Below are 24,623 nucleotides of genomic sequence, written 5' to 3'. Positions count from 1 at the left end.
CTGGCTGAATGGTCCTTCCAGCAAACATCAGGGAAGTTAAAATCCCCTACAACAACCTGGGCCTGTGACTGTGAGGCTGCTTTCAGCTGTCTGTAGAAGGCCTCATCAACTTCCTCACCCTGATCTGGTGGCCTATAATAGACACCCACTACAGTATCACCCCTACCAGCCTGCCCCTTAATTCTCACCCACACTCTCAACTCGTTCCTCCTCCATGCCTGGACAATACTCAATACACTGTAGTTCCTCTCTCATGTAAAGAGCAACTCCACCACCACGCCTGGCTGGCCTGTCTTTCCTGAGAAGGACATAGCCATCCATGACCACATTCCAGCCATGTGAGCTGTCTCAACATGTCTCTGTAATTGCCACCGGATCATAATCTCCTGCCCGAACACAGGTTTCTAACTCCTCCTGCTTATTACCTATGCTGCGCGCATTGGTGTACAGGCATTTCAGGGAGTGAGCTGAGCACAGTGATTTCACCCTAGGGGAGTGGGAGGTCTCCCGGTCTTCATCAATACTAGAGCACTGCCTCACTGGTGCAAGCCCAGCTACAATCCCATTCCCCTTCGAGTCTAGTTTGAAGCTCTCCAAATGAGCCCTGCTAATTCCTGTCTCAGCATCCTTTTGCTCCTGTGAGATAAACCTTTCCCATGTATTACTGTCCAGACTGGTGTCTTATAAAAGCAGCCATTATCAAAGAACCCAAAGCCCTGCCTGTAGAACCAGTCTCGTAGCCAAACATTTATGGATTGGATCCTTCTATTCCATCCCACATCATCACCCGAAAATGGAAGGAGGGAAGAACAAAATCACTTGCGCACCAGACTCTTTAACCATTAGGCCCAAGGCCCTGAAATCTTTCTCATTCCCCTCAGACTGTGGGATGTAGCTTCCTCCCCATCTGTCTGGAAGATCAGCAATGGGTAGTAGTCCGTTGGGTGCACCAAGCTGAGGAGCGCCCTGGTGATGTTCCTGATCCGGGCTCCAGGTAGACTGCACATTTCCCTATGATGAGGGTCAACTCTGCACATTGGGCTCTCCGTCCCTCTCAGAAGGGAATGGCCTACTATGATTACCCTTCTTTCTTTCTTGTCTGAGGTGGTCTTGAGGCACGGTGTCAACTGCCTCTTCCTATGTGACCTCATAGTTGGGCCTTCCACCACATCCTCACCTACCTCTCCTTCAAGATCCAGGGCCTCAAACCTATTATGGAGGGGCACCTGGGGAAGCAAGGCAGGTAGGGAGGAGGGTTGCCTGTGACATCAAACTGGGACTTTCAACCCTTCTCATCTTTTCAGTCCCCTGCCTCTCTCTGCCCAACAGTGACAGGGCAGGGGCTGTCCCAGGACTCCCCCACTCTGCCCAACAGGGTGGGGGGGTCCATCATCTTTTGGGGGGTAACTCCCTGGGGAGTTAACTTTCTGACTGGCACTCCAGGGAGTTACTCCACCATTCAATCTCCTCCTCACACTCCCTGATGATCCCCAGTCTCTCAATCTCCTCAAGTTTCACCACCATGCTGAGCAGATCTTCCACTTTCTCACACCTCACGCAGGTGGACTGCCTGCCTCTCTCCTCTGGCAGCAGCAGGCTCTGTCACTCCCTGCAGCCAGAGACCTGAACAGCCACAGTCTGGGGGCAGGCCCTCCGTCTGGGTTGCCACAGTCTTTCTGGGGCAAGCTCTGTGCCTGGTGGAGACCATGGTAAACTGCAGTCTGTGAGACTGCCAATAGGTGAGATGGTCTACTGAGCAAGGCGGGACAGAAACTCCGCACCCTGCTGCATGAGCTACCACACTTGCTGCTGCAGCACAGTGTGGGTGGTACTCACTCTCTTCAGACGCTGCTCTCATCTCCCAGCGCCTGGTGGGCAGTGACACATTGCTGCCCTCCCTGAGGCTTTTTCAAGGCTGGGGGCAGGGGTGTGATCACCGTTACCCTGGCAACGTCTATGCCATGTCAGATGCTCTCACAAGAGCTGCCGGGTCACGCCACTCTCCAGGGGTTCCACTGGCAAAGGAACCTCCTGATACCACCCTGTACCTCAAGATCTGCTGCTGTGGCTCTGACCAGCTGACCTCAAGGACTAACTGATGCAGGGATGAGAGGATGCAGGGAAGAGATGGACACAGCCCCATTGGTGGTGGTGACCTACACCAGTTTCCCCTCACAGTGGAAACATTCACATAAACATTCCCATGAAAGAACATTATCAGTAGAAGTGGGTATTGGAGACAATTAGCACAATATTTGCAGCAGGTGTTCCCGTCCCTTCCAACTTAACATCTAGGAGAAGGACTTTATAGCAAAGAATTGCTCTTCGTGGTTTGTTGGTTTGGGTTTTTTGTTTGGTTTGGGGGTCAGTTTTTTGTTTGTTTGTTTTTGAAGGCAAAGAGAATCTATAGATCATTTCAAACACAAATAGCATGTGTCTCCACTATGGAGCATTGACTTAGCAATGCTGTATGATAGGAAGAAGGTAGGTGCACCTGCCAGCTTGTGCAGGAATTTCTGAAATACGCACATAGAAGAACACATGGAAAAAATACATGAGAACACACTGTAACTACTCTTTAGTAACAGGATACCATCAGATATTTTATAAGATTAAGGAAACAAATGCGGTGCCATGAAAAAAGCATAAAGCACACTTCTAGGCTATCCTTTTTGAAACTACATGATTTTTTTGAAACCAGATAATACCATCTTCTCTTAATCATTGTCTTTTAAAATGCTGGGTTTTGGCATGCACTCACAAATTGAGAATACCCTTACAGTAGTTACTTCTAAAAAACTTAGTGCTGCAAGGTTGTTTATTACCCAAGGGCATGTAAATGAGTGTGTGCACATCTACATGTCTATAAATACATAAGGCATGGTCTCACGCATGCACACTGGACCCCACTGCCAGCTTCGAAGGCAATTAGTCTTGTTTTAAAGAACTGCCACTATTGCATGGCTTTGGAATGTGTGTTGCAAATGGTGCCACTCCCTGCACCACAGGCCTCACTGCATTCACTGCTCAAATGAGCTCAGTCTAACAGAAGCAGATGACCCCGGGCAAGTTTGAACTACAAAAGCCTCCTTCACATCCGGAATATACAGAATGTGCAAAGCTTTCAGTCTTCAGGAACCATCCTAACATCTTTCCCTAACAATCTGAAATCAGCTTCTAATACAAGTCACACTTTGCCCTGAAATTTTGTGTTGTGAATGCTACACACTGGTCCAGAAACAGCAATATGGTCTAATCACCAACAAAGTATTTAAGCATTGTCAAGGGTTCCAAAGATGTTGGAGTTTATGCAGAACTAATAAAATACAAAGACCAATACTTCCCTTGTGCTTTTTAACTGTCTTGATCTTACTATTTTGGGGTACTTGACAAACACAGCATTCTTTAAAAAGTTTTCTAGTTTTCTCCAAATCAAAAGTAGAAAGCTAACCTGTAAATACATATATGCAGTTTAACCAAATAAAACCTTACTTTGTGTCTCTGCAGGCTCAAGATGAAGTTATAGGAGTACTTAAGGCTGAAAAAATTGACTTGGCTTTGCTTGAAGCACAATACGGCTTTGTTACACCCAAGAAGGTGTTAGAGGCCCTCCAGCGAGATGCTATTCAAACAAAGGCTGAGCAATGGCAAGAAGATATCTACGAAAAGCCTATGGGAGAGGTATGAACATATAATTGACATTTAACCCTGGTTCCCACCAAATTAAACAGAAAACATCTCACTGAATTCACAAATAGAAAGCAAATGAGCTCTAAATCTAGAAACTAACATGAGTGTAAGTGACAGCAGAACAAAGTCCAAGATTCATTGGGGTCCCTGCTAAAAAAAGTTATCTAATGCTCCTCATTTGTACTGCCCACTGGGGGCTTTAAACAAAGAAATACATTATTTTGCCTACCTGAAACTCTGATAATCAGACTTCTATTTTTGACACCTTCTTTTTTTTCCTCCTTTCTCTTACCAAAATTCACAACCCAAACAGATGCCTCTCTATTTGTCTCACTGAGGCCACTTTACCAATGGCTGGGAAGAGCCCACTGAGCAGCAATGGCACAGCTGTCTCTACCTTTACATATCCCGGCTCCCACTAGCCATACTTTCTGAACAATGTTATCTGAATTCCACTTCTGCCCTGCAATGCAGTTACTGGATATTAAAATCCCTTCATATCAGAATATGTGGGATTTTTTTTCCCCACGTGTCTACTCTTGTATTTAGATAGATATTTTAAATAATGTTTTAATAGAGAATAATCATAAAAATAAAAGCAGAAAATATGAATAAAATTCTTCTACCAAGTCTTTTCCAGGCTTTCTGAACAGAAATGTACCTAAGGATACAGAGCTTGTTTCAGAGAAAATTATGTCGGGCAAAAGGTCAAAACTCATTTCAGTGGCTCAGAGGTTAAAATCTCTGGTTATAATCTGAAACAGATAAAGTTCAACTGTGGAGGTTAATTTATTTAAGAACATTGTGGCATTATGTCACAGAAACTTTGAGTATAAATGGAAATGATTTGAAGAGAAGTCCAAAAAAGTTTGAAAACATAAGTTCAGTTTGTTACTTTACCTAAATTTATAAACGCTTTTTCCTTCTTACACTTAATGGCAGAGAAAGGATTTCTACCACCACTGGATTTGGTAATTCCAAAAGTCAAAGCTAAACATCCTGAGAGCAACTGAAAGGCTAGAAGGACCATTGGCATTTCGTATATCTTGGTAAACCTAAGAATGCCATAACCTGCAGGCATTCCTCAATTTCAGTTTCAAAATACACCCAAATTAAACTAGAGACTCATTCAGGTTTGCTTTGGATTTTTAAAATGTTTATAAAAACCAATGGAGAGGTGGAACCAGCCACAAAGCATGGGAACCAACCATTTTAATTCCCCTTCTGCCACCATGAACATGTACCTTTTTATCTGCCTACAAAACCTCATCTAGGTGTTCCTGCTCCGGCAGGGGGATTGGACTAGATGAGCTTTCGAGGTCCCTTCCAATCTCTAACATTCTGTGATTCTGTGATCTCTGCTGACCCAGTTCCTCTAGAGTACATCTCACCCTTGACAATTTAGCCTTATAGCCCTGAACGTAGAAGTTCTTCCCAAAACTCAATTGAAAATACAGTGAATCTTTGAAGGCATCTGTAAGGTTATTCATCCTTTAACGTTCCCTCACAACTTGTTCATCTATCCTAAACTTTATGAAGTTTCTTGGCAAATTTGGGTAAGAATGTAGTGGGAAAATTTGGTGACTAGACAGCTTTATTCACTAGAAACAGGATTCACAGGTGAAGGAGTGTAGCAAAAAAGAAAACAGTAGCAATACATCTTCCTTTGCAAAACCTATAAGGAGTGTGACAAACCAAAACAATGTCTTCCTTGGCTATGAGGAGATTTTTTTTTTTTGAAAGCAGAGGGTTTTTTCAGCTGAATTTGCTCTACAACTATTTCTTTCTGCAACCAAACAAATGCCAGATAAGCTAATTCTTGTTCCTCACACTTGAGGATACAATAAATGGGTTTGTGTTTAAAGGAGCTTACAAGAAAAGAAAATAAGACTTCTATTTTCTTCTTGCTTCTTTCTTGACAAAAAGGCCTGAAAAGGTTTTCCATCTTTGCAGCTTTATAAATTTAGATCAAGTCAGTTACTAATGAAAAAATATGGCTTCAGATCAATTGACACTTTTCTTGAATAGAAAAAAAAAAGGTATTAAACATACTAGTAAATACAGAAAAATAGCACAAGAACCATTTTCCCAGATTCAAAAATAAATAAAAAAATTCTTAAAATAATAATAAAAAAAAACACATCAGGGAAGGTGATAAAGGAAAAGAGAGATAAATAGGAAGACAGTGCAGAATTTATGATGTCTTTTTCTTGTTTCAAACCTTCACAGAATTAGAAAGCCAATGCTTATTTCTAAGGCCCTCCAGCTTCCAATAACACAGTCAGCTACAAAAATCTGGTACCTCACTGTTTGAAATGTGATGAACAATACCTCCTACCACTTTGAGAACTCCTCTAAAAGTAGTGAAACTAGAGGAAAGCCTATATTCTACATCCATCAAGGATAATTCAGAACGGCATCCATTTTTAAATGCCCAGTGCCCATCAACTCAGGGAAAAATGCATCCTCATCAGCCTTTCGATGAAGTATATCTGACTGCATCCTCACAGCGTCTTACAAGTGTTAGTCACAACTTTCCAGAGCTGACAGCTGTAGGGCGACAGTAAGTTACAGTTATAGGAAGAGACGGAAACAATAACATTGACAAGGCGGCATTCAGGAAAAGCAGACCAACATATCCGCATGGGAATTTGGCTCAGCTAGGGCTGGAAAAGACAAGACAGGAGCTGCTCCCCTAATCTCTAGTAATCCTAAACTCAAGATTATACATTCATAAACAATGACCGTGAGGGTATAATTAATAGGAATAATAATAATATTTCACTGAATTTTAGACAAAGAAGTGTAACTAATCTGGATTCTGGCACAGCTCCAAACACAAAACAGTTTAAAAAGAGAAAAACCTAAAGTTCAGTTCCAAAGTAATGGATATGAGACACACCATCCTAGTTTGACTTCAGAGACGAGTTGGTGGCAAAATGTACTTAAAATGACTACATTCCTGTTAAATTTTAGCTTGCTGAACTATTCACAGTTACGTAAGACCACGCTTCTTATTTTCCATTGTATTGTACAGTATGTTCAAGTATTAATTCCAGCTAAAAGCCCATATGGTTAGCGAGAACAAAACAACAAATCACTTAATTAAGATCTTATCACTTTAATTTTCAACAGAAGACATTTATACTGCTGCTTATTAGTTCTCTGTGGTTTTTAGCCAAGAACTGCATATGCTGAGTAAACGTGTGTACATATAAAAGGATATTTCTGCAAGCGCAGCTTTAGCATTTGGACTGATTAATTTGAGGAACCAGAGGCTGCTGGAGATGGCTTCTGCGAGAGGATCTCACACTAGTATGGGTTCACACGACTTCTTCCTTTCTGCTGGCTACACGGGAGTCAGCCACAAGATCTCACAGGGAAAACACAAGAGTCAAACCTGCTCCCCAGGGACGTGCCCTTGCCTCGCAGAGGGCCAAAAGAGAGCTTTCCAAAGAAAATATACAGAAGTGCAGCAGCCCAGTGCCAGCCTCTGCTCTGCTTGGTCCTGCAAGGAGGGAGAGACATGCCGCACAGTAGCACCCACGAGCGCCACATGCTCAAACGCCCATACCCATTTTGCAGCTTACATGCAGATCTCAAGCACCTGCATTAATAGCAATGTAGGATCTTCTGCCTCTCCAATTTTTTTATCACTCACCTGTACCAGGCCACAGGCCCAGCATCTCTTCCCTTCTCCCTCAAGTGGAACCCCAAGCTCTCACTCTCCACCTTGTCCCAAGCCACAACAGCCACACACCAGGTGTAAATGCTCAAGGTAGAACTGATATGACAGCATTCTTGACAAGAAAACCTAAATGCATCTTCTAATCTGAGCGACAGAAGAAAAGTGCAACATGAGAACAGCTTTAATGCAGCAGCTTATTTACTTGTGTCTCTTACCCTTTCAAGTAAGCAGGTCTCCCCATGACACTACACTTCTTTTACCCATTTTCAAACTCCTTGTTACCCCTCCCTGCCTTGAATGCACACCTCTCCCCTTCCAACTACCAGTTTGTAATCCTAACTGCTACTCTCAATGCTGACAAAAGCACAACTGCAAAATGAAAGGCACTGGCATTGCTCACCGAGAACTGCAAAACAAAAACCTGGAGTTACTACCTTTCTTGTTGCATTCTTGCTGCTTGGATTATCACTTGAATTAACCTCTCATAGCCATTCAAAATTTACTCCAGAGCAAATAAAATGTACTGAACCCATAAAACACTGCTGGCAGGTCCAACACTCTTCACACCCAACAGTGCAGAGGCAGAACTATTTTCTATTTGGTTAATGGTGTTTGTGTAGACAACTAACCCTCATCTCCATCAAGCATTTATATGTTTGGAAACAGGAATAATTTGATTTATGATCAGCTTGTAGCCAGAAATTTCAGTGTTTTCTTACGCCAGCAATTTACACATCCCCTCAGGTTCCTACATACAGTTTTGTAACAGTGGTGCAATCCACAAAAATATATCACTTTACATTCTTAACCCCATCCATGCAGACTGCCTGCCAAAATAAATCAACAGTTCACACCTTTGCCTTCATTCCCACCTGACCTCGCACTGGCGACTGAGACCAGCAAGCACTATCCTGCAAGGCTGACACCCAGTTCACATTGAGTAAGACAGGGCCATAGTTGTAAACAGCATTGCATCAGAACTTTGTGCAAAAACAAAAGGCAGGTTGCTTTCTGAGAACAGCACATATTCACCTGACAGCAAGGATCACAAACTCAGGTGATGGTGCTTCAAGCATCTATGCAACAGCTGTTCCAAAGAACCCTCTGAAATCTTGGAGGGGGAGGAAGGTTGATAAAACACACTGACAGTTCTCTCATTCTGGTAAGCTAGTAGCTGAACAAAAGACTTTAAATTTTGAAATTTCCACTTCTAGTGGAAGAAGGGAGAGTGTGGAGAAATTAAAAACGGCCAGTTTTCTTTAACCTTATAAGGCAATTCAGTTTTCAACCTCCGTAAAAGATATAGAAAACACAGCCAAGAGATTACTGTATAAGACAGCACTTGCTTACTGAGAAAGCTTCCATATGCAAGGGTTTAGGTATGAAAAGTTTTCCCTAGAGAGGTTCTACTTTTGGATCATGATTCCATAAAGCATTGACCTTTCTGGTGTGAAAGCATGGAAATCATGTGCGAAGAAGAAAAAAAAAATAACAACTTCTTGTAAGAGCACCACAAAACAGCCAAATAGGACAGTCATAGGTTTCTTTACATTTTTTGATCATGTATGAAAGGAGTTCAGCTATGTCGCAACAGAAAAGATGCTCTGTAACGTCACAAGCAGAAAGAACACGCCATTTTCAAAATGGTCTACATTTCTGTTGGAATATTTTGGACTCAAACTATCTTTCAAAGTCTTGTCAATACTTTTTCCTTATTCATTGCAGTGTTACCAAAAAAGTTAACAATTATTTAGGAGAAACATAAGATAATATATAAAGCCTAAAAAGAAGCTGAGGTAAGCTGGGGGAGACTCAGAAGCCCACGGTGATACTGAGGATATTCTCACTCATTCAAGAAACTCATGTTTAGGCATTCCAGCTCTTCCTGTCATCGCTTCTATCAGCTAAACTGTGAATAAACATGAGGAAAAGATAATTAATCATACTCCTTGGAATTAAATTGTCCAAAATAAGCAGTGGCCCTAAGAATCTGAAGCCCCAGTGTTTCTTGTGGAACATGAAATTCCTTGTGGGGGAAACGTTGGACAACCAGAACCAGCCTTGCTTCCCACAATGCCCATTTGTGAATTCTTTCCTATTAATAGAGTGAAGCACTGTAAAGCAGCTTGGTCTACTAGAATAGACTGTGGTTAAAAGGACCTACTGGGTTCAAGCTTGAAATTTCTCTTTTACAAAAAGGAGACAAGGATTCCTGTGTTGACCTGATGAGGGAGGGAGTCTTTGGCAGGGGAAGGGGAACCAGCAGGGAACAGATATTCTCACAGATACAGACTCTTCCCAAGTCTTTAGATGGCCTCCAGTGAGCGCTCCTCAAACTTCAGCTAGATAGAAAATGCCTAAGGAGGAAAATCCTTTCTGGTTTTATACACGCGCACTTGCATAACTCGGTCACTTACCCAATTGAAAATTATAAGAGAATTTTCAGAATGATAATTTTCTTTCAGTTCGTGGAAATCATTTTGTTTAAGAGCATAATTTCAGTGCCAATACCTCTGTGGTTTAGAAAAACTGAAAATTATTACCAAAACTTAAGATAGATTATTTACATTAAATATTATATATATATATTTCGAATATAATGTTATAATTATTATAAATATAATAATATTTAGAAGCTCAGTAGAAATCCCTTGGGAAGGGAATTTGATGTTCCAACTGTGCTATAAAGGTGCCATCTGCAAGACAAACTCCTTTATAATGTGAAAATTGAGGAACAAAACAGGAAATGCCACTATTAAATAAAAATACTTCCAACCATTTCAAAATTTAGCACTTGGTTATTCCACAAACCCAGAACCATGCTCAGAGTAAGCATGGGAGACAGGATTGTTTTCCACTCTTGCTTGTATCACACATTTATTATGAAAATGGGGGAAAACTGCTTTTTGATCTACCTGTCTACCTCACAAAGACAATCCAATGCTCTTGTTTCCTGTACAGCTACCAATGAAGCAGCTACTCCGATTCAACCAAAAGTCAGGCTACTTCTGTGTGAAGCAAAGGCTGCTTCTGCCAAGACATCTGTTTCTCTACCACAATGATCAACCAGAAAAGCACAGCCCTGGGAACAGTAACTGTTAATTAGTAGCTGTTCAGGATCAGTCATGGCAGGAGGAGGAACAGAAGGTGACTAAGGGCCATGCAAAACCTTAACTTATTGTTCTAATTTGTCAGAACTAGACTGACAGAACTAAATAACCTCTTCCAAACAGATATCAAAGGACCTGGCCATTAGGCTATTAAATGCATTTTATATTATTAACCCTCTCTTAAAATCTTTCATTAATGAAAGCTTGAGCAAGTAAGAGTTTCAGAAGACTTGAGGAGTTTTTGCTTTTTTTGTAGCTTGATAAAGTTGTAGAGAAACAGAAAGAAACTCACAGACGAATGCTGGAGCAACTTCTAATGGTAGAAAAATCACACAGACAGACACTGTATGAACTAGAAGAAGAGAAGAGGAAGCACAGCAAATACATGGAAAAAAGTGATGAGTTTACAAACTTACTGGAACAAGAATGTGAAAGGTAAGGTTACCTCTTGCCATAGTACTAAGAAATGCCTACCGTTTAACGTTACCTCTAGTGATTTGTCCACCTTCTTATTCTGTATCCACTAAAACCCAGAAATATTTGCAGAGTTGTATTTTGAGAGTTCGGCTGTGAAAACATGCCTAACTACTCCTAAATAACAGTAGTGTCTACTTCTCCATCAGCAGGTAAGATAGGTAAATGGTTGTCAGATTCTTCAGCACTGTGGTAGGATGACAGGCATGTTACGCTACAGAGAATACACGGAGATATGTAAATGTGTAAAGTTACAACCAACATGAAGCAGCTGAACCTTTCAGCACATTTAAGATACTTTGTACGCTATAGTATGTAAGTAACAACATGAAATCAGGCATGAAGCCTTTTATGGCAGAACAAAAAGACACAAGGAAGAGTAGATGTTTGGACAGATGACAGAAATACAGAAAGAAGCAGCAAAGGCAGAGGATAAATTACAGAAAGCTCTGAAAATAAGAACGCCATAAAGTTCTCCTATCGGGATTGGCACAAAAAACATAAATCCAATTTTATTTTTAAGTGTAACCTAAAAGCGACACAGTTTGTTTAAGCAGTGTGAGGATTTCGATACCTATTCTCAGAAGAAGGATTAAGAAGAATTTAATGTTTTTTACTGTCTTTTAAAAAGCCACATCAAACTGTGCTTTCTCTGAATCTGCAGTAAAACTAAGTGCATCCTAAGGAAAAAAAGAAATATCAAAGAACATTTCCTACTCCCTGGATAGCTACTCCAGAAGATAGGAGAATATTGTTTCTGTTTCCTTTAGCTTAGGAACAGCTTCCAGATGGAAATGTTTGGGTGTGAGAATGTCAAGCCTGTTCTAAACTCACATTATGCATAGATAATTCTTCCTCTGCTTTCCCTGTGTAACATCATGTTCCATGTATTTTGGCAGCGTTCACCCTTCGCGCTACACCTCTCTCCTGCAGGTCTATCAAAGATAGCACATATGCTTCCCACCAAGTACACAGCCATAGTTATGGATTGCAATTAAAGCAGCTGGGGAAAAAAACCCAAACCTTTGCTTCTCAGAGAACTGTATACAGATGCAGGCAAGCACTGGTACACACAGAAAAGCACATCCAAAGTCTCCCCACAGGGCATAGAACTGACTTTTTTCCTCTAAACTGTTTTTCTGAAACATCATCTTATCAGGAACCAAAACCTGAGATTAATGGAAGTTTTCATCTCTGTTGTCTTTTTCTCAAAAGCTGTGAGACACCTATCTCTTGGAGACACAGCTAAACTACTACAGTCGATAGAAGTGGTAAAATGTTAGATCAGATACGTCCTCACACAATGTGAAAAGCTGCACAGAAGGAAAGACAGAGTCCTTGTACTTTCTTTTTTTTTTTCCTTGTGCACACGGGGTAGACATGGGATTAAAACTCTCTTCCCAGACCCCCCCCCCTCTATATTCCCCCCATGACTATAAAACATTTACCACCATTATCTGCAACATTTAGTCTATCTGCCTGGAAAAAGGAGGCAGGGGGGAAATACTGAGGTGCCTAATGAGACCTTAGAGGATATAATAATAGATTTCAGAACAAGTCTCAATTTTAGTATTTTCTTTGGAGGACGTATTTTATGTGGAAAACCTTAAGGGGGTGTGATGTCACATGTTGAGCTGACTCCAAAATGTTTGCCAAGTTATGTCGCCATCAAGATCCCCACGCAATTGCCTGCCATAACAAAAAAAAAAAAAAAAAAAAGGAAAAAAAAAGGGGAAAAAAAGAAAAAATAAATAAAAGCTCAGCAAGTTAAGGCACAGTTCTTTCTACATTAGTCTACCCAACGTGACATTCGGAAAACACACCCATATGCAACAAAGTGACCTTTTCTTTCATTTCAAAAACCTAAAAACCTTAGTCTAATTTATGTATTTTCAGGATGTGAATTTTGCATTTGGATTAAGAATAAGTAGAACTCCATGAAAAGTTTCATACATAAAGCATCATCCCCCATTCAATTAAAAAAAAAAATATTCAGAAAAGCTTTAAGTGTTCATCAATGACCTTTCTTCTTTTTTCAGCCAGAAGCAGTATTCTCTTTTAAGTGTGGAAGGGTACCTAACATTCCTAACGGTATTTAAGTTTCAAAGCAAAATCCTGAACTTTCATTCAACTAGTTAAAAAAGTGTCCTGCTTTTATCAAAGAGCAAGGTTACAGTATATGCTACACATATCCTTGAGGAGTATAGAATGCATACAAGCAAAACAACATAAATGAATAATATGTGATTATTTGATCAAAATGAAAAAAACCTAGATGCTGAAGCACTGAAAACTACTTAAAGAAACTATGAGTCAGCTTCCACTCTTACATATGAGACTGAATATATTTTAAAATAAGAAGGATATATGTACTCAGGAAGTAAAGAATTCTTAAACGCAAATTTTAGTGATAAACTCATTTATCAGATGATCATGTTTTACAAAAAACTAGGCAAGCCTCCATCTCTAGGGCCTTTCTGCCATCTCACTCCCTCCATACATGACATTTCTCACGCAAAATATTAGCAGTCTTCACTGACTCAGCAAAAAGCCTTCATCCGAATCATTCAAGAACCCTTTGACTTCATAGCAAGACAACAAGACTAAGATTGGCATCAGCAATTGTACATTGTCAGATTTGGGTGTTTGAGCTGTTCGACAGGACTAGTGACAGCTTTCTAGATGTAAGAACTGGATTAGCATTTAACATTAACCCTTTAGCCCTTTCAAGCTTTTTTCTTGTTGTCAACCAAAACTAATAATCTGTAGTCTTGCTGTAGTTGAGACAAAGATTCATCTTTCAAACTGAAAAGCCTCAGTGCTTAGCAACAGACATTTAGCAGTAAAAGAATGGTAAAATCATGCTGCTGTCATTACATTTATTCATCTTCAGTCATATGCACTTTTGAAGCAGGAAGCCACCGACAAACCCCTATCAGATTACAGATGTTTTTGTGGAGAAAAGAAGGCCAATGGGCAATGATAGGTCTCCCCTGCACTTCAACATTAATTGTGCTCTTTGTGCAGATCAGAGAGGAACACAAACTACATGAGCATAGTAGTGTACTAGACCAAGTCTACTAGAATCCAGAAGGGAGAATTTTATTGTATTGCTGGAATCTAAAGAAATAGCAGCACTCAAACCCACAGGAACATAAAATAACTCCAGAAGTTAGATACAGAGACTACTAGGTGCACCTGAAGAACCATAGCACAAAAGCTAATGAGCTTCTTCAGAAGCTATTGTATTTCATGGGGTTAAGGGATGAAAGGCAGGATTGAGGACTAGGAAGAATACTTACTTCAAATGCAGATTCCACTATATCTTCCTTGAGGATATACCTAGTTGTGTAAGTATATTTATTCCCATAGTTTTCTAGTAAAGCTAAATAATAAAAGCTGTTATTTTAGAAAACATTTTAAAAAGCTAGAATATGAAACTAGAATATTTTCCACATATGCTGCTCCCAGTTTGAAAACAAGCCATATGCACACAAGTATTTACATGTTTACATATTACTCTCCATTGCACACACAAACACACAGAGTCAAAAGAGTAAAATAGTAAAATGATTAGCACTTATACAGACCTTTTCCTCTGCAAAACTCAAGAAGTTTTATATATTACATGAGCATAGCTATTCCCCATTTTCTGAATACTGAAAGGAAATGAAGGTATGAGTGGAAGAAATCAGTCACAGTTACCTTGAGGTGTAAGGGTTAAATTGAAGGAAAGGAAGAAAAGTCCCCATAGCAGCAATTGATAAGATGTTTAGTTTAAGGATCATGTATTAGGATGAGAATTTTTTTTTTCCTACAGGGAGGAAAGCCCTCATAAGTTTGTGTTTTAGCTCTGAATTCACACTCACAAAGGTCAGAGAAAGTACTCAAAACCAGAAGAAAACACAATTGTTTACATATAAGATAATCCTAACATTTCCTAAAAATAAACTTACTGCTTATGCTCTAAGCAAGTAAAAAAACCTAAGCCAGCCAACCAAACTCTATTCCACTGTATCAGACATGTTTTTCTGGTACAGGGCATTTTCAGAATTAAGAGTTATTACTATACCCATCTGAGGAGTCTACATTCATCAAGTATAAAAAAATGGAACCTAACCTGAAAAAATCTCACAACTGTAGCCTTTCTCATCTAACAAAACACTATAAAATGCTGTGCTTGTTGCTCCAACTGCTGCCCTCCTCAAGGTCTGTTATTAACATGATGTCCTGTTGAGTGCTATAGGCCAGAAGAGATCTCTGGAGGTCTTCAGCACAACCTGCTGAGTGCATGGCCACCTTCAGTCAGATCAGGTTGCTCAGACCCCAGTCCAGCTGACTGTTGAAGACGTCCAAGGGACAGTGATTCTGCTGGCTGCCTGGACTCCTAATGCAGTCTTTGTCGTCCTCACCAGGACACCCTTTTCCTCCGTTTCACTGTAGGCATCATTCTGGTCTGGCTTCTGCTCCACGTTCAACTGAAGCTGCTCTCATTAAAGGCTCAGTAACTTCCCTTCTGGCAACCCTCTGAAGCTAATCCATCTTCACTGTCTCTGATCTTTTGGCTGCCTTGGACATAAATGAGCTTTCGGCATTTCCTTGCCATCTTACCCACACAGAGTTTCTGTGACTCCAGCTGGACTCCTTTCTCTAAGTGTTTCCACCGTGTAGTCTGAGTTGGAAACTTCTCATTGTCCACCTCTGCTCTGTCCATAGGACCCCACAGGTTCTATTCTTTATGTCTTCTCTTTATCCTTTCACTCTCTGTGCTCCTCCTCAGAGAAACTCAAAGCCAGCTAGCATCTCTATGCTGATGACTCAAGTCTACTCAAACCACCACCACAACAATCAATGTCACCATTTGTCAGCAACCTGCCACAATCCCAAGCTCCATGAGACTAGAAGGGAACTCAGTCTTTTATCTCCTTGCCCTTGGCTTCCTCCTTAAGATTCTCTAATACCTCAGTTCTTAAAACTGGGTCAATAAAGTCATACTGCTTGTCACTCAGCCTGTAATACTTTCTGCATTTAACTCTCACAAATTCTTCTTCATAGCACCTTCAAGAAAATTACAAAAAATAATCATCATTTAAAAAACCCATCACACATGCAAAAAACCCCACATGCAACAACAACAAAAAACTTCTACACAAATTAACCAAACATATCTTTCTGTCCACCCAAATAACTACACTAGCTATTTCACCCCTCTATACATCTTCACTGTAATTACTGCATTAAGGCTACATTACTTCCTTCTGTGTACCTTCACAGTACGTTCTTACCTTCTCATGCAATCTCAATACCTGGACTAAATACCACACTAAAAACGTGTCAAAATTAAACAATATGTTGTGACATTATTCAGGTATTGAATAGGTACAAAACATGATCTCATAAAACTGAGCACTCTAGGTTAAGCGGTTTATTGCTATTTTGTTTTCAGTTGTCAGAGAAAAGTAATTACCCCACACAGTAGGTCAAGTGAGCAATGCTTGAAAACTGAGACAGGGCATCAAGGAGAAAAGGAACCACCTCTGCTAAAAGGTGAAGTGTGTTAGTATGTTGTCAGCGTAACACTGCTGTACTTTAATTCTGACACAATCACACACTGGAATTACAATACATTGTGTGCCCAGCTCTGGAAAATTCAATATTCTGTAACAGTTGGTATAATTAATATTTGCTGTTTTTCTTAATGAAGCCAATTAAATATTACAAGAGGCAGGATCTTATCTCTATAGAAAGCTTCAGTAAAAATAAACACTGTCGACCTATTTATGCTACATGTGTTACCAGCAGTTTTTAATTTCATGCACACTGAACTATTGTTGTAGATTGCATTGTACTCAAATGCAATCATTTCCTTTTAGCTTTCTGGCAATGAGCTATATATATTACATACGCCTGAGACTATGTCTTGCAAGTTGTGAAATGGATGCCAGATCTCTGTACATTTGACCTTTTTCATGGGTATCTAGTGTTCTGTAGGTGAATGAGACCCACCACAAGCAAAACATTAGCCTTCTTATTCTGCATTACACCCCAATGGGACAGTCTCACTAACAATACCACTGAAGCACGAAGACAAACTCAAGGAAGTGATGTACACAGATTAATTACCTCATGCTCGTACGTGAAAAACTATGTACCATTGCACTACATAACTTTGAACAGATGTTGTGAAATCAAACGCCTGTCAAAACCCAAAGATTCAAAGATTTCTACAACAGTTTCTGTGCATGATGAAACGTTAGAATACTTTCTCTTAGAGCAAATAAATTAATAAAACCCAGGTTGACAAAGGGATTAAAAAACTCAAACCTCTTAAATCAGGTCACATTACGTTTATTCAAAGCAAAGATTAAGAATAAATACAAATAGAAATAGGGCTTTCAACTCTGTGTTAGCACAATTGACAAATTCTCTAGATCTATGGTACAATTCTAAATTATTCTACCTACTGTGACCAGCAAGCAGATGCAACGTCTAAGCGATAACCATTTCTCATGCAACTCCACTGACATTGGTGGAATGACCGAGAGAAGTGAGGCTTATATTTAATTTCTATAAATTCTGAGCACGTAAGGTGTCTGTTCGCTGCTTCAGGCACACTGTCAAGGTTACCAGCCGACACCATCATTGTGTACTTTGAGGCTGGGGAGGACACAATGACAAACCTTAGTCAAACGATGTTCCCCTACATTGCCACCCTCTCTCCCCTCAGGAGGGAGGAAAGTGACAGTTCTTGCCATGTGCCCTCCCTACAAAAGGGCATAAATTCTCCTGAAAGGGATGACCATGGAAAATCACCCTGGTGGTAGCTCTGGTCAGCACTTTGAACCGTAGTGTCAGGGCTCAAAGGGAAAGATGATCTTTCTAAGCTGGCAAGTCTCAGAATAATTATGGCTTTTGTAAATCAACACCAACTCCATGTATTCTGGAACCTCACCAGTGACCGGTGTGGACGATGAAGCACTGGCCAAATATGCTCATGCTGAGGCGCTGCCCTCAGTAATGGGGCACTCGCTCTAGTCACCAATTTACATTTCCAAATAAGACTGAGTGCATGGCTCCATGTGCAGTGCAGCATAACTAGCCTAATCATCAGCAACAATAGGAGTGGATGACTGCACCAAGACCTGTGACCAAAAAAAGGCACGGTGCACTTCTGATTCATCGCAGGGTGGGGCTGTGAGAGAGGGAGAAATTGGCACAGGATTTTGTAACTGCAGTTTGAAAAGAAAACACAAAACATCAGACAGAGAGACAGATCTATAAATTGTTCTCTGAGATAGAAAGTTTGACATCATTGTAAGTTTCCAGAACAAACCCCTGCTATGGGAAAAGGTATACCCCTCTTCAAGCGTGGAGGAGGAGAAGTCTCAATGAAGTTAAGATCTTTCTCATGGCAGAAAAAATTAAGTGACTTATATGTGCTATAATTAGTTTCATATCTTAACAGGCAAGAAGAAAATGGTCATGAGAACTATGAGTACAGGTCACACGTCAGTTACCAAGACCTGTGGTCTACACTCAGAACCAGGTTTCCCATGGCATTACTATGAGCTTCAATGCATTTATGCCCAGTTACAAGTGTCTCTGAGCATTGCATACACAGAGGAAAGAAACACGCATGGGAGACTGAAACAGTTTAATTAAAATATCACAGCCTCAGTCTCTGCACTAAGACAGCAATTTTAAAGACAATAAACAAACAAAAAAATCAGTAGCACTAAATCTGTTGAGAACAGAGATTACTAGAAAACACTGTTGAAAATAAACACAAAAATCTTCTTACATGATAATTTTTATTTTGTTGTTGTTGTTGTTTCTGGAGCCTGAAATGCACACTGTATAACCTTTCAGGAAAACACCACATACGTGGACAAGGGAACACATAACCTATTTAATGGCTGAAGACTGAAAGTGTGAACACTTTCTCAAAGTATGGTCAATATTTGAAACTTTCTGCAATGAAGATTGAAAAAAAAAGAAAAAGCGTCACAGAATATGTTTTAATTCAGAAATAAACTAACAGGTCAGGAGGGACATACGATCTTCCATTTTTAAAATTTCTGTTTCAGAATCCTATATGCCAGGGGACAGGACAGGTAGATGGGTCAGAGTAGGAAATGGGAGTAATAGGAAGTAGATACAAGAAAAACCATTAGATCATCCAGTCTCATCTCTGGCAACAGACGATTGTTCTCCAAACATGCTGCCAACAATTTTGCTTCTCATTTCAAATGTCCAAAATACAGAAAGGTCTCAAGCCTTGTAGAACTTCTATGAAAGCTGCATTTTCCTAATTTTACTTTTCTATTAATTCAATAATTCATTCTCTTTAACAACTCAGTATAGTCCTTCCTGATAGGATTGTTACTCTATTGAAAGATTTTTATATACTTGGCTAAGACTAAAAAAGAACCCTAAGGCAACCATTTTGGCCACAGACACAGACCTGGCTGAGATCCGTAGCAGACAAAACCCTAAGACGAGAGTCTGAGTGGGCTGCAGCAAGGTCTGCTGCTTAGGGACAATTCCGAAAAGAGAACTGCCTGCTCCCCTCCTGCCTCAGGCCTTGACTGCGCACCCCTTGGGATAAAAACCTGACACAATGGCCCCTGTGAGCTATGTTTTGAAGGAACTCCAAAACTGAGCAGGCAGAGAGACTTAATCAGTCCCTTCACCCTTCTACAGAAAAGTTTGTGCTGGAGAACACGATTGGTAAAAGCCAGAGCTTGTACAAACAGACTGACAACAGATGGCTCCAGCACTAGAGGCTCTCGAACCACCAATTGATCATTGGCAACATTAATTTTCAAACAGAAAAAAAAACCAACACAAAACCAACAGTTGTGATGGAATCATTGTAGTAAGGTTACTGATGGGGGGTGGGCAGGGAAGGGGCAGTATTTTGCCATAGAAAAGTTTTATTCCCCCCCAAAAAACAGGAAATTAAAAGTGCCAAAGGGACAATAACATTGAAAATACCCAGGGAGCCGATTGATTTATGTCTACTAAATTTGGCCTAGCATCAGATACGTTCTCCCAGACTCTACCTTTGCCAAGAGTGTTGGGGAAGGGAAACTCACTGAAACCAGAGCCATGGTTGTTTTCAAATGTGCATATGAGCTTGACGAGATATGCCTTGCACAGGTCTGCTCTCATTCTCTGCCTAAGATACCCCTAGTAGCTTCAGCAGAGACAGCATCAGGTTATAGAATTGCAAAAAAGAAAGAAAAAGAAAATAAAAATCTCTACATCTGCTCTTTGGAACAATGCCGTATTTACTTCCTTGCCAATACCTTTCAAGTCACACATTTTGCTTGAAATTATGACAGCTGATTCAAAAACTGCGACCTTAACAGAGCTCTTTACTTTCAAAACCAGAGTCTCACCTCTTACACACTACTGGGAAATTCCTTAGCCTCAGCACTTTGATCCACAGGATCTTCAAGCCACAGGGAAAGATACGTGCCCCACAGACATTATCAGGGTACAGGTAACAAAAAAGTGGTTTTCTTGAACTATACTTCCATTTTAGTCAGGCATAATTGTTACCATCTCACTTGCACTTCCTTACATGTTATGCTAGCCTACTTCCTCCTCATAACCCGGGGAAAAAACATGAACGAAACAGACAATCCTGTGGAAAAGGAAAGAAAACCTAGCAGAAATAGAGACTGTACATCCTCTGCTCCCTTCAATTTGATTTATATGCTAAGAATTTTAGGGTTATCAGAAAATTCTTAGCACTGTAAACCTTATTCTGACGTATAAATTTATGACTATTAAGAAGACTTTTAGGAATGTTCAGATCATACGATTTGCATTTAAGTCATCAGGAAACTGGGACATCGTTTATTCAGATGTTTAGACAAGATTTTGCATGTTTCTCATTTGCAAATTTTATCTTGCATCCAACTGGGGAACTGAGAAGCAAGACACACTCCCTGAAATCTTAAAAGTCTCCCCTTTTTCTAAATATTCTTGCCAGCTAAACTCTGGATGTCTTTGCATTCTGTCAGACAGGAGAATGAGTCAGTCTGTCCCTAACTGGCCTTCTAAAAAGGAAATTGAGAAGTTTGGTAACGTATTTGGATAAACGCACTCACTGGATAAAGTTACTTCACTTTTTGTATCTCTTTAAATTTTCTATAAACCTTCAAAATCCTGGGAAAATAGATTTACATATAGTCAATAAAAACCTATAGATTATAAAAAACTTCATAAAAAACCACTACATTAAAACTCAAAGGACCTTGCAAACATGTTCACCAAAGCTTCACCATTGTATTATAGCACCACATCCATAAATCTGTTATTAATTGCTAGTCATTCACAACTCCTATTGAAGTATCAGCCCTATACAGATCATCTTTAGTTCAGAACCCAGTTTTCTCATGGTCTCTGAACATAATATAACAGCTAACACTGTAGCTGTGACTGAAGAAGCCATGAATAAACCCAGAGTTTATACAATTCAACTCCCCTGAAAAGACAGTGAATATTATTGTTACAATCTCTATGCACTTCAGGTCTCCCTGACTATAGTATTTGGCCCAGAAATAGAAGATGGTTGAAACGTAAAGTAGTGAACCTATAGAAAAGCACAAATACTGAGCTGACTTAGCTTCCTAAGCCCTCAGTTTACGAAAGGGTAAGGAGATCTAAAATACCATTTTGGAAAGCATCATTTCTTGCAATAGTGAACATCCAACAGTACGGTGAACTCAGAGTTTTATTAAAGGAATGTACCTTACAAATTCAAGATCCTGACCTCTATGAATTCCTGTCTTCTTTAGCTCTGTATTAATTGCAGATGCACAGAAAGAAAAGAAGGCATCCCAAACAACAGAGTTTTTACTAGAAAACCTGTATTTTACACAAATTATATGTTCGGCTGTTTTCCATACATGCTTATAAGCATTATCAAATGTTACTATTAGTCTGGTCTAAATTTCTTGTCTGTAACCAATCTTAAAACTAAGCTAATTTCATATCATTTCAGATTTCACTGGCAGCATTTAATTCAAGTGTGTAGTTTAATGCTTACGTATGCAAAGAGCTGAGTCTCAAAATGGTACACACAATCTTGCCCTGGGGTATTCTGATTACTAAAATGCAAAGATAGTTAGTTTTATGACACCCAGAAGGCATCCAGAGTATTACTTGAAGAAAACTGAGAAGGAGTCATTCACGATAAAAATAACAACATGTAAAGGAATTTGCAAAGTGCTGGGAGACAAAATTAGCATTTTAGCGACCTGACTACCAACTGTCTCCATGGCTACATCTTTGAAACGGTCCTAATACCAAAGCACATGTTCAGGCGGTAAAGCAGCGTTTCAGTAAGTAGTTGAGAAAATGACGCAGGAACAAAGGTTTCAGTTTTATTAGACTGCGGAAGGACTTGTGGAATAGGATGCACAAATTCTGCCTCAAAAAAACCAAAAATCAGCTGCTGGTATTTAAGTTTAAAATTAAGATGAAGGGTGTTCAAACTTAGCAGAAAGTTGGCAGGTGCAAAGGCATGAATATTGAGGATGACACATCAATTACAGACACAATCATTAAAACTCTGTATTCTTGGAAATAAAGCATTAAACTATTTAATGAGGTTTGGCAGGAAATAGCAAAGCTCTGTCTAACCAAACAGCATTTCAGCCAAGCAGAGTTCAAAAAACAAAAAGGAGAACAAGGGTGCGAGGGCTCCTACACAAATGCAAGGCCAAGCATCCAACACAAAAACTAGATCATCTAGTTTTAAACGTGGACAGAGACAGAATGTGCTTCTCAAAGGGTGTGACAAGAAAATGTTCAGAGGAATATAATTATGCTATTGATAAAGTATTTACATCAGAATGAGAGAACTATTTATGCTGATGTAGGAGCTGTACAGCTGTAATAAAAAAAAAAAGGAAAGCACAAAAGTGGAGAGAGTGAAATATGAGAAATGTATTAAACTCTGTAAAAGCATATCAATACTTTATGTGAGCTGAAGCATATATATATATATAAAGAAATAATAATATAAATGCTAGACTACTGACCATCAGTTCAAAATAATGACACCACACAGCGATGAGACACAGAAAGTACAGAAATAAGGGGAATCCGCAGTTATTTTTACATGCCGGATAAACATCACACCAGAGCACAACAGAGAATTGCAACTTAAATACTCAAACTTTTTATTAAGTATCTAATCCTAAATTTCAATATTATGAGTAAGTTGTGGGTTTTGTTCCTACTAGAGCCACGAACTAGTCCACACTGTAAATACTGAAAAGCCAGAGATAAGTAAGTTCTCAAATTCAACCTGTTTGAGGGAAGAGGAAAAAAACCAAAACCAAATAAAAACCCATGATATCTAGCTTTAAGTGGGATAAACACATAACACTAATGGAAAATAATTAAACAGAGGATCTAAAAGAGTAAATCCCTTGACTGCACCACAGAAACAATTTAAAAACATTGACAATGCAGATCCCATGTAAATGTGTATCGGCAAATCAAAAGCAACAAAGATATTCTCCCCAAAGCCTAGTAAGCAATTTAACAACAGATTAAAAGTATTTAAATATTAAGACATCTTAAAAGGGAAAATAAGTGCAAACAAGGATAACATACAAGAAACAGAAATGCCAGTATGTTAAAATCCATCTATCAAATGCGGAAAGTCTGCATGCTACTCAAAGTGGAGAATACTAAATTGCTCTGGACATCCCTCTCCTCTGAACACTGAGGCATAAAATTAATTTGGTTCTGCCACAATGTTAGTTCTTTTTCATTTGTATTTTTTCCCTGACAGGTTTGGATTCCACTGTGTGGAAAGTCACAAAAGTTTTCACATTAGACTCTCTTTATGGAGAAAGAGTCTATGAAGTTGAACTGATAATGGGAAAAGCTTTAGATCCAATTTGTACAACACAAAGCAACAAGCTTACTAGTACTTTACCAGGACTAAAATGTATTTAAGTGTTCTAAAAGAACTTGCAGGAAGTGATGAACTATTAGCTGGTGGGTAATTCTCCCCTTAAAAAAGCTAGAGAAATGGGAGGCAGCACAGGTTTTAAAAGACATTCTAGGAATAATGCAAACAGAACTCAAGACCAATTCGTTTGATTCACCAACTAATTAAAAGAACCTATAGTAAAGAAGAGGACTGACATATCTCAGGCAAACATGAACTACTTCAACCAGAATCATGTACCAAGTATGCTCTCCTTCCCCATTTATCCTTAAACTGTGTAATGCTTCACCCTTCTATCCTCCTGTTAATCCTGGCCTCTGCACTGAAGCAAGACTGAGCTCACAGCAGTTCATTTACCCCTTTCCCAGTATGAGCATGTTTTTAATGCATTTTGACAGGCATAAAAACAAACCTCAAGGGTCTGACTAGTTACTTACAATTGCTTGAAATAGATGTTTACAAAAGCCAATTTTTATTTGTGTTTCTTATGGCTGTGCACCTATCCATCATCCCATTTTCTCATCCCTCAGCTAATTTCACATGAAATGCAAGAAAGAATCATAGACCTCTAAATTATGAAATGCCTACAGGGCTCTTGAAACCTGGTATCTTTTAGTGTTCAGGATATTAAGCAAGAGTCCAGTTTGACCCCAGTAAAAGTACATTGCAGAAAAGCTTT

The 24,623-nt window shown here is 39.6% G+C and overlaps 2 protein-coding genes across 7 annotated transcripts in view; one reads left to right on the top strand and one right to left on the bottom strand.

The window, feature by feature from the left end:
- Window positions 1-24,623, bottom strand: part of CMSS1 (cms1 ribosomal small subunit homolog) — a 246,431-nt gene that overhangs the window by 160,433 nt on the left and 61,375 nt on the right. The window lies entirely within an intron of this gene.
- FILIP1L (filamin A interacting protein 1 like) overlaps window positions 1-24,623 on the top strand; it is an 87,624-nt gene that overhangs the window by 3,466 nt on the left and 59,535 nt on the right. For all 5 annotated transcript variants that reach the window (XR_010650758.2, XM_065829331.2, XM_065829332.2 and 2 more), the window contains exons 2-3: window positions 3,508-3,681; window positions 10,745-10,923. Coding sequence is in view for 4 of the 5 variants with exons in the window: in XM_065829331.2 (XP_065685403.2) it covers window positions 3,508-3,681; window positions 10,745-10,923 (353 nt within the window). In the remaining variant the exon portion in view is untranslated. The remainder of the gene's footprint in view (window positions 1-3,507; window positions 3,682-10,744; window positions 10,924-24,623) is intronic.

The sequence above is a fragment of the Patagioenas fasciata genome, chromosome 1 (genome assembly GCF_037038585.1).
Source record: "Patagioenas fasciata isolate bPatFas1 chromosome 1, bPatFas1.hap1, whole genome shotgun sequence".
In the NCBI taxonomy this organism is placed as follows: Eukaryota; Metazoa; Chordata; class Aves; order Columbiformes; family Columbidae; genus Patagioenas; species Patagioenas fasciata.
The sequence above is the reverse complement of the archived record's forward strand: the minus strand, read 5'-3'. Positions and strand labels throughout refer to the sequence as shown.